General features: G+C 53.9%; 1 protein-coding gene across 5 annotated transcripts in view; it reads right to left on the reverse strand.

The window, feature by feature from the left end:
- The window catches only part of SMG6 (SMG6 nonsense mediated mRNA decay factor), a 103173-nt gene that overhangs the window by 64488 nt on the left and 23080 nt on the right, over positions 1-15605 (reverse strand). For all 5 annotated transcript variants that reach the window (XR_014855713.1, XM_085078234.1, XM_085078232.1 and 2 more), the window contains exons 9-10: positions 15158-15219; positions 11300-11445 (exon numbers count right to left, since the gene is read on the reverse strand). Coding sequence is in view for 4 of the 5 variants with exons in the window: in XM_085078234.1 (XP_084934360.1) it covers positions 11300-11445; positions 15158-15219 (208 nt within the window). In the remaining variant the exon portion in view is untranslated. The remainder of the gene's footprint in view (positions 1-11299; positions 11446-15157; positions 15220-15605) is intronic.

The raw sequence follows: 15605 nt of genomic DNA on the forward strand, positions 1-15605 counted from the left end.
CAGAGGGGCTTGGCTCTCCCGTCCTCCCGGAGCGGGGAGTTCTCCAATCACCCTCCTTCGGGATGAGCGTCGGTCCTCAGGCCGCTCCCGCTCCGCTGGCCACGCTCAAGCTGCTCCAACCAAGCCTATAAATACCAAAGCCATCGGGTCCATATAGCTCAGTCACAGCCTGATTCCAAAACCACCGCTCGGGCTCCAGGCACAGCCCTGGGTTTGCTGCCCTGCGAGCGAAGGGGGAGCCGAAAGGGACTGAGAACGTGCGTTTTGTCAAAGACTTCAGTGCCCTGGCCGTGAGGAGGCTGCCAGGGTCGGGGCTGGATCTCTGTTGCTCTGCCAGGCTTCAAAGAGCCAGGCCGGGGCTGGGCAGAGCTCGGCGTGCAGAGCCTGCAGAGCTCCAGGCCTGTGGTTCCACGGGGTGTAGTAACCCTGGGCTGTAGCACACATGTCGAGGGATGAGGGGAAAAAAATAAACAGACAGACAAAAGAATGAGGATGCTCTGCCAATTCCAATTGTGCAGCTTTTATTTTAAATGCTTATCAAGCTGAGAAAGAGCAGAGTTCTTGGAAAACAAGGTTTCCTTTCTTCCCATGCCAGTGTCAAACACCCTCAAGGACGGGTACAGCACAGGCGCTCGCTGCCGGCCGCCCTCTCTGCAGCCGCCATCCCGTCCCGTCCCACCCGCCTCGGGAAGGGTTTCCAGCTCACAGCCCTGGTGTTTCTGGTAAAAAGATCTCTGTGACTTTTATTAAAATTTTTTTAAATACATATATATAATTTTTTTTTATTAATCTCCAAACTGGCTGGGTTCAAATTATGGCCAATTACCCACCAACACTTCACGCTTATAAAATAAATTTTTACGGGCCCTAATTACTGCTTTCGCTGAACTGCTCTACAGGAAGCAGAGAGGCTGTGGCTCTCCAGACGGCAGCAGACAGGAAAACTACGGCGAGGAACCCAGAGTAAAGGCAGAGTGGCTCGGAGGAGATGCAGGGGGGGCTGGAGAGGCGGCGGATCCCGGCACGCCGCGTGTGCCATGCGCACGGCGCTGTCCTGGCCGTCAGGTCCCCCGTCAGCCGCTGCACCCACCACCTGTGACGCAAGGCTGCTGCTGGGGACAAGAGTGACGGCCGCAGCACCACGCCGGGATCCGCGGACGCGAGCCGGAGGGGAAATTGTGTTTGGAAAGGGCTGCATCAATCACACGTGACGGAGAGGCAGAGCCGCCGCGCAGAGGGGTCTCCCTGCAACCGGCGCGGAGGGGAGGATGCTGCTCAGCCCGGCGCCCACCTTTGGTTCTCTCTGTTCCCATCGCAGTTAATTGAAGGAGACAGAAATAGCGGAAAGGTAGAAAATCCCTCTGAGAACGCCAAGCATCCAGGCTGCTCCCAGCTATGCACACACGCACGCTGCTGCCCGCCAGCACAGCGCGGCCACCGAGGGCTTCCCGAGCGTGACAAACGAGCAGAGCCCACGGGGTGACCCCAGAGCCTGTCCTGCCTGAGCCCCGCTGCTCTGGGCAGTGCAGGGAGAGCAGAGCCGCTGCTCTCCGTCAGGGAACACCCTCCGTGGCAGGAACGCCGTGGCAAAACCACCAGCTGCTGGAGCCCTTCGGAGCGCGGCTGCCACGCAGGTATCCCGGCTCAGCTGCTCTGCGAGATTGATTAATTTTTTTTTTTCCCTTTCTTAACCAGGATTACACTAATTTCCAAGGTCTAATGGAGTCCAGCTGTGATGGGGAGGCAACGGCGCAGTAGTACAAAGACCTTTACACATCGGTGCAAACTTGTACAACCCTCAGCACACACACACACACGCACAAAGCCCTATAAAAAGGATGCACTGCAGCGGGATATTTTTAGTCTTGACAATACAGCCCTAAAAATACGACTTTGCTAATACATCACTACAGAAATATTCCCAGTGTCCATTCAGGAACGGTTTAAAACATTTATTTTTGTTTCCTTTTGCAATGGTCAGAGAGTAGGGAGAAAATAGAAACTCATTGATAAGAGGAAACGAGAGAGACATGAAAAATTGAAAACTACCTAAAAGCTCATGGAGAGGTTTATTTTATTAGTTCTTAATAAATATCTTGCAGATTTCCTCAGGAAATACACCAGATCACATGTAAAATAGTTTGGTACTGATGTCAACTGTGTCAGCATATGAAATCTATTAGGGTGAAGCCACAGCAGGGTGATCAGCGTGCTGAAAAACTGCACGGCACTGAGGCAAGGGGGGGTGGGGGGAATCTCACGGCCCTTCCAAATTCTTCGAGAGGTAAAAAAGTCAGCCAAGACGCAGAGAGAGAGAAAAAAAGATCCCACATCCTGCTTTGCGCTGCCAGCAATGTGAAGTGCCCAGAGATTAATTCTATGTCTGGCCTGGAAATGTGACTTTAAAGCATTGGAGGGAGCGGGGAGGAGGAGGAGGAGAGAGGAACGAGAAGGCCAGGAGAACCGGGACTGGCACCGTGCCACCGACCCCCCTCCCATCCTTCCCAAGCCGTGTTTCAACGTAGACAGCAGTAAACCCCAGCAGACGGCAGCTCCCGGGGCTGCCAGGGCCTCGCACCAGCTGGGGTGCGTCTCCCGCTCCCCGTGCAGATGGGCTTGGGAGCATCACTTCCGCTGCGCCTGCTTCTAAAGCCACCCGGACCCATGTGGCCGCCTTTGGCCGCTCTCCGCCGCGGGCTTGGGGCCCCCCGGGCGGGACGAGCTGAGCTCCCAGCACCAGGCACGAGGGTTGTCAGCCCTTGGCTCCTCGGGCTGAAGGGTTTATGCTGTTCCCAACCCGCTTTTGGCAGCCGGAGCCTCCTTCTCCATCGCTGTGCCATTACCCGGAGAGCAGGCGCTGCTTACGCAAGACGCCCCTGCTCCGCTCCCGGGGCTGGTGGAAAAGCGCTGGGAGGTCACCGAGACAGGGTCAGGGGACCAGATGATCCCAGGAGGGACAGGAGAAGAGGGAATGGAGAAACCCCACAGCCAAACCCATCCCCACAGGGCATCTCCTTCCCATCCCACAGCGACATGGTCCTGTCTGCCTCTCATCCCACCCCACAGGCAGGAGGACCTGAGAGCCTCAGGGGCAGACAAATCGCTTATGTCCTCTGTGTGTCACCTTCAAGCCAGCCCTAATGCCACTACAGCCATCACCAGCCACACTGACCAGCATTAAAAATGACCCATCCATCAGAAAAGGGCCATGTGCCTTCAGGGCTGTTACTCAGCCGGGGTTAAACTGTCCTGGTTCGTGAAGGTGGAGTGAGCATCACACAGCCAGGGTGACACCTGAAGGTCACACCTTCCTCCTGACTGTCACTTAGCACAGGCAGAGCCAGCTCTGTGCTGCCAAGAACCTGCTGCATAGCACACTCAGCCTAATTAGGGAAAATAAAAGATCTCCACACCTGAACCTGTGTGGGGTCACCTCCTCAGATACACTCAAGAGTAGAAACACAGCTTTGGCCCTGCTGCCATTCCTGATCTCAACATTAAGGCAAGAAGAAATCTCAACTATCCCCCCCCAGCACTGAGCAGAGATTCCCAGAGGGATTGCAGCCTGTGAAAAGAGGAAGGCAGGATGGAGCTGGCAGGGGATGAGCCCCTGGGGCAGCCCCTGGGAAGGAACTACCCTCACCGAGCTGGCAGGCTGCACCCAAACCTGCACAGGGCACGGGGCGGGCAGCCCTCCCTGCCTACACCTGGCAGGTTATAAAACAGCCCCGCAAGCTCAATCAGGAGTTTTACAACTTCACAAAGCAGCATAATTAGCCTAATTATACAGTGTTCTCTCAGAGAATTAAACAGAAATACAGTAATTGACTTGGTGCTGCTTAAAAGCATGAGGAAATCAAAGGTGCAAGGCACATTAAAGAATCAGAAATATCTCTTCAAAAGCGAGAGGATTTCCTGTCACGCTGCAAACATCTAAAGCCTCACCAAAGCTGCTGCACCTGGTGCACCTCACTGACTCCCTGGCACCCCTTTTTTCCACCACTCACCAGGGGTGATGCAGAGACAGCTGCCTCAGCACCTCCTTTCTCATTTTACAGCAGGACAGACGGACACAGTGTGCCACTGCTCCATTTCCTGCCTTTCATTTTACACAGAGACACTGCTTCTCTGTCCAAACAGTGGGTTGGATTCAGGGTTTGCAGGGCTGGCCATGCCTTGGAACCACAGCAAAGCCTTTCCAACCTCACCTCACCTGTCACCGCCTCTGTCCTGATTTGCTGCTTGGGCTGCTGAAGCTTGGCTCTAAAGCAGACTCAGGCTTTGTGATTACAACTCATTTCCCCTCTATTTGTTGCCCTGAAATGAGATCTCAGTATCACCCCGTGGAACAGCTTCAAGGGCAGATGGAAGGGTGTGCTTGTGTGACAGGCAGACCAGGCAGAAGCCCCCAGCAAGCTCATCCAGCCCTGCTGCACCATGGGGACTTTGCTGCACTTGAGCCTGGAGGGCAGGAGTGGAGAGTCTGACATACCAGCAAACACTCAATTTTGCTGGAAACCTTTCCCTTCCCTGCCACAAAGCCCTGCTCAATCTTTTGCCTCCCAAGCCAACGTCTAGATTTCAGAAACCTGAACTGCCAGTGGAAATTCCCTGCAGCGCGTTCATTATTGCATCTCCTGCTGGCACTTGTGGCAAGGGGAAAAAAAGTCACATGGCTTTCTGGACACACATTTCACTAAGGAGTCTTGCATCAGAGGGCAGAAGCCAGCAGCCAGGAAAATAACTCCAATTACGGTAAATAAATCCCCAAATATGTGACAATCTGCCTTTTAAACAGGAAACAGAGGGGAATAAGCAAAGGAAGACTTTGGTCTAAACATTGCTGCCACCAGCCTCAAGAGCCCGAGAGCAAGACTCTGAAGACACGTCTGGGCCAGAATTATTTTACCTGAACTTTACTGATGTGTCTCAAGTCCGAGACAGCTTCCTTCCCTGAAGGGAAAGGCGCCGACAGTTCCCAGCAACTGTGCCAACCTCCAGCACTCCCAGTGGCTCAGAGGAGAAACCCTGGAGGGTCAGCTGCCAGCTCTGGACATGTGTGTGTCCCTCAGGAGGCTCAGCACAGGAAGCTGTGTGGCTCCTGAGATGAGCAATGCAGGTATCACTCCCTGCACCACTTCAACATCCAAGGTCTGGGCTGTGTCTGGACACAGGGAGTGGCAGATATCACTAAACAACAGGTTAAGTGTGAAAGCCTTTTTGCCAAGGCAGTGACATCACAGAACCAGCTCACTCAAGAGCCTCTGTGCAAGGCAGGCAGCAAGGGGAAGGATGGACACCCAGCTCTCCTCTGGGTTTCCTCTCCTGATCACCACTCAAGCACAAAACAAATATAAAGCAGCAATGTGAAAGGAGGGGAAGGATAAATTAAACATCCAGTTCCTCCAAGCTTAAGGCCTTGGGAAGTGTTATGTCTTAACACCACCTCGCTAAAGACAGCACTGCCCAGTCCCACAGGGAAAGTCACACAGCGACTGCCAGGTGCAGCTGGAGATCTCAGCACAGACACCTCAGCCCACGATTGCTGTACAACAATCCCAGCACCCAGGGAAAGCCAGATGTCAAACTGCTCAACTCCAGCCTCCCTGCATCAAGTGGGCTTTGCACTACGAACTGAGTCCCCCAGGCAGGTGGAGGGACCTCAGGCTCTGCTCTCAACAGAGCACAGGGCTGCAGATGCTCAGCATCCCCAAAACAGCCCTGACATCTTCATCAGCCTCCTGGTTGTTTAGCCCAGAGGTGTCACAGCCCACAGCTGAAGTGTGTATTTACCACACAAGGAGGGAAATTAAGAGAAAAGGACTCAGTTCTGCTCCCCAGACAGGGAAAGATCAAGTTGCTTCTGTTGCTATCTACAGCCTGAGGTTTATTAAGCTTTCTTCTGTGCCTAATTTTAAAACTCCACCAAACCAAGGCAGCTACCCGCAACACTGCTTTATTTTTAAACTCGGGCAAAAGCACTGGACTCTCTTGCATTCGACCCCCTGCACCTTTTGTTAGCTCCCCCATGCAAGATGTGGTTAGAGCTTCATGAGAAGACACTGAGGTGAGGCTGCCACAGGTGATCAGAAGAGATGCTTCCTCTGAGCCTTTTCTGATGCTGCAGACAGCTCTTTGAGCAGAGCTGGGTCCGAGCAGCAGAAACGAGCCTGTGGCAATGGTCAGAGCTGAGGCTGCTGAGGGAAGACACCACCAGCCTCTGCACCATCTCTGGGGATATTTTAAGGGTTCAGGCTGCAAGCCTGAGCAGCTGTGGTCAACAAAGCGAGTCCCGCTATGTCTGGCACAGGGCTGTGAGCAGGGTGGGATGGCAGAGGAGGTGGCTGCTGGTTACCCAGCACAGCCTCATCTCAGGCCTCTGATCTGTCCTCTCCAAGGAAAAGGGGAAGTCCTGTACCTGCTTAGGTGCTGCAGGGGATTTGCACTAACCTACAGATCTTTCATTGTGTGTATCAAAACTTGGGCAAGATCAGAACCTCAGGCTAGTGTTGGTGTTCAAGGAGCAAGCAGGGCCATGTGCTTTAGCAAACCCTTGTGTGACAGCAGCTCCTTGAGGCAGGTAGAGTCTCTCCAGCCCCTGCAGCACTGACCTGCTCATCACTGCCCTGAGCACACCAGTGTGGCAAAAGCCACAGATAGTGCTCTGAAGCTGCTGCTGTGAAACCTCCCTTTCTGCACGAGCATTTGAGGTTTCCCAGCTGACACCACCTTGCAGAGAACCCAGCCATGTTCCACTGGAGAAGACAGACCCAGGGTCTGCAGAGCAAAGCCCAGCCTGCCCCTGCCACACTGGGGACCCTCTGAGCCCTCCTCACATCCCACGTGAGCACAATCCCACTGCCAGAGGACAAGTTGGAGGTTTTCCTCCTTGCCCATCGACCTTGGCAGAGCATGCACCCTACACACCCCTCACCCTACCCAAACCATCCCTTCCCTCTGCTTTTCCACTTCCCCAATCCTCAGCTAAAACACCACACTCGGCCAGACCCTCCCTGTGCCTCCGTGCCCTGACTCTGCTCGGCCCTGGGGGATGCAACTTCATTCCCTACATGTGCTGAGGATGCACATATGGCAGCCCCCTCCCCTCTCCACTTCCACCTAAGCCCGACCTCCTAACAACCTCCACACGGCACAACTCGACCGGCCCGGAGTGCCAGAAGGCATCCAGGTGCTGCAGCCTGATGCTTCACACCCGCAGCCAGGCAAATTTGCTGGGATTTCCGGGAAGTGTCTCTAGGGTGCCCCGTGCTGCTTGCACCCCCACTTTGGTGAGCGCTTGTTTGGAATGCAGGGCCATCGGGGGGGTGTGGGGGGAGAGGGGAAGTTATTCTGGTGGTGGCCTATGAATAACATCCAGTGATTTATAGGAAGTATAATCCAATAATACAGTAAAATAAAACAGTGTGTCTGAGACGGGTTTGATTCCAGGAATTATAAAACAAATTATTAAAGAGAGAGAGAAAGAAAAAAAAGCCTCAGAGAGGCCAGATCGGAGTAAATTGGGCACAGATGGGCTGGGAGGGGGTTTCTCTCTCTCCACTCACCGAGATGCCCCTGCCGCAAGCACGGCTTCAATTAGTCTTTTCAGAAACCAGAGTTTTATTTCCCCAAATTACAGAATTAAAAAAAAATTAAAATTCTTGGAGTGTTTGTGGTCGGGATAAAGGGATCCAAGCTTTTCTGTGAGTCGGTGGTGCAGATGGCTACCAAACTGTTAAACGGGCCACCCCACTATGGTCCCACTGCAGCCAGAGCCCAGGGTGGCACAGAACATTGGTAGTCACCTATGTCCCATCCTGGAAAGTTCCAGCAACTGCAAGTCTCTGCCCTGTAGAGTGGTCACCTCTCTGCCTCCCTTCCCTGGACAGGCACTCCTTGCCCCATGGGTTTGAGGTCTACAAGAAGCTTTTTCACACCTGGAGTGCTCCTGACAGGGGGCAGCTGGGTCAGTGGGACCCTCGCTGGCTGCACTCCTCCCTGGACAAAGCAGGAACACACTGTTTGATGCTGAGCAGCAGGGGATGCACTTCATGTGGGAATTCTTTGGCTTCCTCTGTCAGAGAAAACAACAGAACCAATTCATCTCCCAGGATCTTCCCAGTGCTGCCTGGCTGCACAGGCAGCTGAGACCAGCTCCAGCGTGCCTGGTGCTCTCCCTGGGGATCAGCACAGCTCAGCTGCACTGGACATGGGCCACAAGGCCCTGCCTGGGCTCACCTGTGCCCTGGCAGGGTTCAGGTAACCACAGCAGCAACCTGCGTGGGAGGAGGATGTGAAATGCCACGTGCTGCTCACAGCTGGTTGGTTTTGAAACCAGTTTAAACACAGCTCAAAAAAATCCAACCTGTCAGAAGAGCACACGGTGACCTTGCAGTTGGTTGGTTTATGAAAGAGTGGCAGCAGCTGGGAGCAGAGACACAGAGGACATGTCACAAGTGCCATACTGGGGACACATGCCAGGACAGGGGCAACCCTGAGGAACCACAGCCAACCCACACCACAGCAAGAGAATAGGAGTAAAAAGCAAAGAGCAGCAGACATAAACCATCACACACGAGTCCCAACCTCCTCTGCTGCCTGCTGCCTCACTGAAGGTCTGGGACAGACAGAGCACAATCCACCCCAAAAAATGGGAGAAACTGAGGCTGAGATGGGGCAGGATTGTGTTTGGTTTAAGCCTGAGGAAGAGGGAGGACAGATGCCTAATAAAGCATTTAGTTGCTCAAGTTTCCTTTTTCTTAATACCCCAATCTGTGATTAGAAGTTTGTACTCAAGGGTTTAAAATTTCATAGAAGTTCCCCACGTTGTGACCATTATGCCAGTAATACCACACCATGACTGCCAGAGCCACTGGATCTCAGCACCAGGGATTTGTTAGACACCAGACATGGAGCAACAAGCACATTTACAAGTTTCTCAGGAGTAGCTGGGGCTCTAGAGACGTGGAAATACACGGCAGAGGAGGGAGGGAGCAGCTATCCCTGAAGGGAACACCCCCAGACAGCAGGGAAGAGAGGCTCAGACCTCACTCCCAGGCCCAAACCCACGGATCTCCTCCTGCTACTGCAAGCTGAACGTCAGGCCCGTGTGATGGGAAGGACACAGACACGCTCTGCTCCCAGATTTGCAGGATTTCAGTAGGAGGAGATCTCCAGAGGCTGTTTGGTCCAACTGCAAAGTTAGATCCAGCTCTGCGGAGTGGACACAGCCAAGCTCTGACTACAGCCGGCTCCCCAGCAACGCTTCCTGGCAATTTGGGATGCAGGCAGGGTGGGACTGGACTGCTCCCTGTGTCCCGCCAGCCTCCCACAGGCCCACAGGGGCGGCTCGGCCCCCTGGCTCCCGCTGCTGCAGCACAGGGAGGTGACTCATGTGCTGGGAAATGGAAACCCGCACCTTCCCGACAGCGTTCCTGCCGCCTGCTCCCGCCAGCCCTCTGCCCACAGCAGCCCACATGCTGGGGAGGGAGCCAGCACCCTTGCTCCGTGCAGGGCACTCGGTAATCCTTCCAACATTCCTGCCTTCCTTCTACACTCCAGGCCCTTTGCTGTTCTGCTTTTGATTTCCATCTGCACCCAGCTCTTCCCAGTATCGCAGCGTGGGCAGTGAGCCCAAGCTGTGCTGTGCCAGCACTTGGCGTACGAGCGCTCCGAGACCACCGGGGCATTCGCGCTGACAGCAGGAATTGCTTTGCCAGCAACGTTCTCGGAGATATTGCAGGGTCACCAGAGCAAAGAGCCCTCAGGGAAATCCCTGAAGGGCCCTTGGCATCAGATGGCAGCCGTGGTGCCATCCGACCTGCAGGCATTCCGTGAGCATTGCCACCTGCTCCGCAGGTCCCGGCAGGAACAGGTTTGCTTTCTCCAGAGAGCCGAAAGCTGGGAGCAGCTGGCAGCTACCCACACAGGAGGCAGAAAACTCTGAGAATACTTACTTTTCATGAGATAAAAAGCACTCCCTCTGTCACTCACACACATCCACAACTCGGCTATGGATGGACGAGCACGGCCCGGCGGTTTGAGAGCTGGGATTGTTTCCAGCTCTGCCACAGGGGTTTGCCATCCATCCCAGACAGATCTCATCCTCTCCTTCCCACCCGCTCCTGGCTGTGGCACAGACACCACTATTAATTCACCTACCAGGGGTATTATTAATATTATGAATACAATAATTACCGTCACGCAGAGGCATTTGCTTATAATCACAAAGTACTTTGCAGCTCAAAGATAAACACGCCGTCGTTGGCTGGCATCTGGCAGGCAGGAGGGCACAGCTGCCTCACCAGTGGGATTGACAGCTCCCTCCAGGACAGGAGAGTGCCTGCAAGGCAGAAGCACACGGGAGCCACTGCCCAGCCCTCCAGCTGGTGCCGGTTTGCTCCATCAGCTGACCTTGGCCGCTGACCACCAACCAGCCTGACAAGTGGCCAACTGGCTCACGAGGGAGAGATCTTCCAGCAGCAGCTCTCTGGGGCTCAGCCTGATCGCCCACATGCTGGCTTTAGCTGAAATCCATCAGCTGGAGGCCTTCATCTTTGGGATCTAAATCCCAAGCCATCGGCATGCGATATCCTGCTTCCTCCCACCCAGGGAGAGCAGCCTCATCCCAAACACACAGCTCAGGCAGAGCTAGGTATCTGCTGCTGAGTGCGTGTTGTGGGGGACACAGGATAAAACACATTCCCTGGAAGCATAATTTCAAACTCAGTGAAGAGGCTTTGGTTTGGTGGCATCTCTGCTACTCAGCACATTAAACTTGTCAATGGTAGAGACCATCCAGGCTGTTGGGTGGATGGAGGAAGTGAGAGGAGGAGGGTAAGAAGTGAGAGGAGGAGGGTTAAGTAGCACTAGATCTGTGCTGTTCTCTGCCTTAATATGGGGTGCAGGCTCCAGGCTGGTTTTTCAGAGTGGCATCACATCCCCCAGCCACCTGCAGGGACACAGGCAGCCACAGCCAACAGCTGAGGCCTCTGAGACCCTCCCAGCCCTTCTGGTGCCAGCAGAGGCACTGAGCAGGGCCCAGGTCAAACACTGGGAAGGCAGAAACACAAAGCAGCATCTTCCTTCTGTGCTGATGACTCAGACTCCAGGGAGATGCGATGCCTCCTCACTCCTCAGACACCTCAGCCAGCTCCAAGGCCCAGCCAAGGTCCCTTTGTGTTGACACCCACAGGCATCCAACCACCACTCCCACCTCCCCAGCTGGTGTCCCCACACCCTTCTCCACATGGAGAGTGGCTGATCTCCATCCCATTCCCCCTCCAGCAGCACGTGGTACCTTTGGGCTGGGAGTTGTACACTGCAAACATGTTGATGGCCACGAGCTGGAGCATTCGGGTGCTTCCGATGGGAGGGGGGCTGTGCTGCAGCAGCACCTGGAACTCCCTCAGGACCTCCTCGGCCACAGCAGGGAAAGTCTCCATCCTGCAGACAGGGAGAGAGAGGCTGTAGAAAGCAGGCTGTGCCCTGGGACGTGGGGTGGGAGATAGGCATGGCTCAGTCTGTGTACATCTCCTGGGGAAAGGGGAATCCCTGAGGTGCTGTCTGCCATCCAGGAGCTGTGGGGAGAGAAGGTATAGGCTGCTTCCTTAGAGAGGGCAGTGAGGGATTGCTCTGTGACCGACAGGCAGCATTCTTTTGGCAGGAAAACACGGCCTTTATGAGTCATTTCTGACCAACCATTTTTTTCTACTGACTTCTACCAATCTGGGAGAGGTGCCAAGGGGCCAGCAGCTCACTTGGACCAGGAGCAGCCCATGGGACTCCCAAGGCTGCAGCAAAATGCACACGCTGGTGCCACATTGCGGATGTGGCAATTCCAGTGCATTGAACGCCGGCCAGAGCGAGCTTCCTCCAGAACTCCTCGCTGCAAGATCGGATCCCATGGCACCGAGCCCTGTCTCCCCCAGGCTACACACTCCCCAGCACTGTGATTGAGCCCCGAAACTTCATCACTTCGAGCCCCACAGGACAGGGACTCTGTGACTGGTGGAGCTGCTGACAGTGTCAAAGCTGGAGCGGGTCCTCACAGCCGCAGCGCCGCTGTCGCGCGTCAGGACACAGCAGCCGGCGGCTGCGGGGCCACGGCTGGGGATGGGGTGAGCTTTCAACACCTCTCACAAGCGCCCACGGAAATCTGACACCTTTATCCTGCTCTTCATCGCTGAGGGAATTAGCTGAGGTCACTTATCAAAGCTTATTGGATGCTCAGCAACTTCCCGGCTGAAGTGGGGTGAAAAATTGAAGTGATTGAGAAGAGCGCAGTCAAACCCCAAAAACTACCGAGATGTGGTTGCCCAGGATAGTTCTCACCTGGCATCCCATGAAGGCAATTTTATAAGCAAGAAGCTGCCCCAAACCTTGGGAGCTACTGAGGGGGGAGGTGCTCCTGTCCCACTGCCTCTTCTGCTGTGTTTGCTGTATTGATTCTTGTTCCTACACTAGAAAAAGCCACAGCCAGACCCAGCAGACTGAATATCTCCCAGCAAGAGTCCACGCCACTTATCAGTGACATTATCAAGTGCCCAAATGGGAATGAGGGAGCCAAAATCCACAGTGGGTGAGGCATCTGGAGCTGGGGCAGGCGACCTCAGGGGCCTCCATAGCAATTTCCTCTATCTTCCCCCAAGAGATTCAGATCTTGTGATATCACCACGGGCTGGATTAATGAGCCACTTCTGGTAACCCACATGGGCAATTCTGCTGGGCTTCCCCAACAGACTACAGGACAGTGACAGCTTTATTTTTAAAGACAGAAATGGCTTTATTTTTAGCCATATTTCATGGGTGCTTTTCAACACCCGGGTCTGCCTGTACCAGCAGGGTACCCTCTTCCCGGGCACTGTTTGCTGGAGCAGTTCAAAGTCTCTGTTACATTCCCAAAAATATGGGCTGGAACAAACAGACCCCTTGTACTTTGTAGCTGTGCAAAATGGAGCATCTCTGTCGGTACAAATGCATTGATTTCCCTGCAAAAGGCAACTTCCCTAAGTTTGGGGCACAGCCAGAGAACTAGAGCAAACTGATTGCTTCTAAAGACTTCCTAATTTTGAGAAATCTCAGACCACATCCAGTGTATCCAGCAACATCCTCCTAGGGCGGACAGCACTCAGGGGATGGGGAGCCCTTTGCAGGATGGGTTGTTACTGAGGAGATGAACGTTATTGCCATGGAATAACAACGAGAAGGAGTGTTCCTCAGCTCAGCCAGCTGTGCTTTGATACCACAGCACATCTGGAACAGCATGCAGTAACCCCACTGAGCTCAGAACCAGCAGGTCAGGAGCCGAGCGGAAGCTTTTAATAAATTGCTTACCTGTGGTTTGAGGAGCAAGAGTCCAATTAGGACAACATCATCTTTTCCATATTTTTTTCAGATAAATCACCAAAGATCCTGCCCAAAGAGGACTTGGCTATCCCTCACCTTTTACCTATTTTAAGCACGGAAGCTGTTTAGCAGGGTTGGACGATTTTCTCTTCCTGTGTCATGGTATTACTTTCTACTTCCCTCCTAAGTACTTCAGGGCATACTGTACCATTAAACATACTTGGGTTTTCTAAATGACTGTCCTGGGAAGCAACTGCCTCAAACGCTGCATCTTAATTTCACAAAGTCTCAGGAGCCAAATGTGCAACTGATCTCTGCTACATCCTCATTAATCCCCTGCTGGCATTCGTTCAACCAGAGCTTGACTGCAGCCCCACAGCGGCAGGGACCAGCAGCTCCCCGGATGCTCTGCCCTCCAGCACAGACCCTGCACTTCCCAAATTTTCTGTGGGCTCTGGAAGTTCTCCTCCTCTTTTCCTGCAGGCAGGAGGACACCCAGCTCTGCCTCCTTGCTGCAGGCCAGCCTGGTGTCCATGAGTGGATAATCAGTGCCTTGTGACTCAGGGAGAGATCAGCAGTGAGCTGGTGGCTCTCCCCCTTGCCCTCAGGCACTTGGATCTCCAAAAAATCACCAGTCCTTGTTTCCCTGTTTTTTATGAAGGGTCCAAAGTGCCTTTCCTGAGTGGTCATCCCTGTGATAGAGCAAGTGCTGAGGTGCTGCTGTGTGGCAGGATTTGTGCTGTTCCCATCACTACTGTGCTCTGGGAGGGAAAGGGGACAAAGAATTATAGATCTGAGACAAAAACACCAACAGCATGGACAAGCTGTCACTTTGCATCCACACTCCCTTTACCTCCATGGCCTGGAAAAGGCCTCTCAGCCCTGTGACTTGGAGCCAGCAGCAGAATGAAGGAGCCAACAGAGCTCATGAGACTCCAGTTGCTTCCAAAGCACTGGCAGGCTTGAGCAGAGACCACCACTGCCAGAGACCCACATGAGGTCTCTCCTCAACAGCTGCTCCCACACAGCTTCTCCACGCTGACAGTGAGGGCCAGTCTGGGCCTGGAGCAGAGGCAGCTCCATGGGAAGCCCATCAGCTGTGAGGCTGAGCTCTGCCCTCGGGGTCACAAGGATGTCCCCCAGGCTGGGATCTCAGCCCAGCCCGGGATCAGGCTTGCTTTGCTTCAAGGGTAGCTGTTCAATTACTTGAAACCCATTTCTGACAGCCACTGCCAAGGGCACTTTGTACAAACACAGTTCCCACAGCCAGGGCAGCTCTCAGCTATGGGGCTTTCACCGAAATGGCAGTGAGGAGGTGAAGAGCAAGGCTTGTTTTGACATGATCTAGATGGCAGCTTTCAGCCACCACATGAATCTGCCTCGATGGTTTTGTGCTCCTGGCAGGCAACAGCCACCAAGAGCCCCACAGGAGCCACCTTTGTACTGGGTGAGGGCAACAGAAGAGAGGGGGTTAAACCCAGAAATTGAAGGGGAAGGAGCACAGCTAGGTGATGGGAGAGAGCAAACAGCCTCTAGTCCCTCCTGGGTGTGTGAACCATCAGAGCTCAGCTCCTGCCAGAGGGTCCTGGTGCATGGGCAGGAATGGGCTTTGAGGTGGGGGGAAGGAAAAGCCCAAGCTCCAAGCAGTGTGGATTGCAGGGCGGGTAAGGAGAATAAGAACCAGGAGGCTAGGCCTGCAAGAATTCACACCCTGTGCCCTCAGCTCCAAACACAGCTTAGTTGCTAACAATATTAAATTCCAAAAAGACTTGTAATGTAGGAAAATAAAATAAACATCCTGCACACTTACCCAATCCTGGTAAACAGCTTCCCATGGGCATGGAGAAAACTGAGGATGAACCTTTTGTTCAGCTGCATGGGAAAAAAAAAAAAAAGGAAAAAAAAAGAGAGAGAGGAGAAAACAATTAAACTCTCTCCTATTTCCTGTGAATTAAGAATGTCCCCAGTGACAGAAGAACCTGGCCTGGATGCTGGGGGTGGCACTGGAGATGGGAACCAAATGGACATGCCCAAACTCTTACAAACATCATGCACAGAGGCAGAGGCAAGTGCCAAACAGCTGGAGCTGGAAGCGGAGCTGGGAGAGGCGGTGGAGACACAGCACCCTCTGCCGGGTCCTGAGATCCTGCACAGGGCTGCTGTGCCCTGTGAGCCCCAAACCCCACAGCCTGGGCACCCCAAACCCAATACCTGCACCCCAAAACCTGATATCTGTGCCCTGGGCACCTCAAACCCGA

Source organism: Lichenostomus cassidix, chromosome 19 (assembly GCF_008360975.1).
Source record: "Lichenostomus cassidix isolate B80296 chromosome 19, HeHo_3.0, whole genome shotgun sequence".
In the NCBI taxonomy this organism is placed as follows: domain Eukaryota; kingdom Metazoa; phylum Chordata; class Aves; order Passeriformes; family Meliphagidae; genus Lichenostomus; species Lichenostomus cassidix.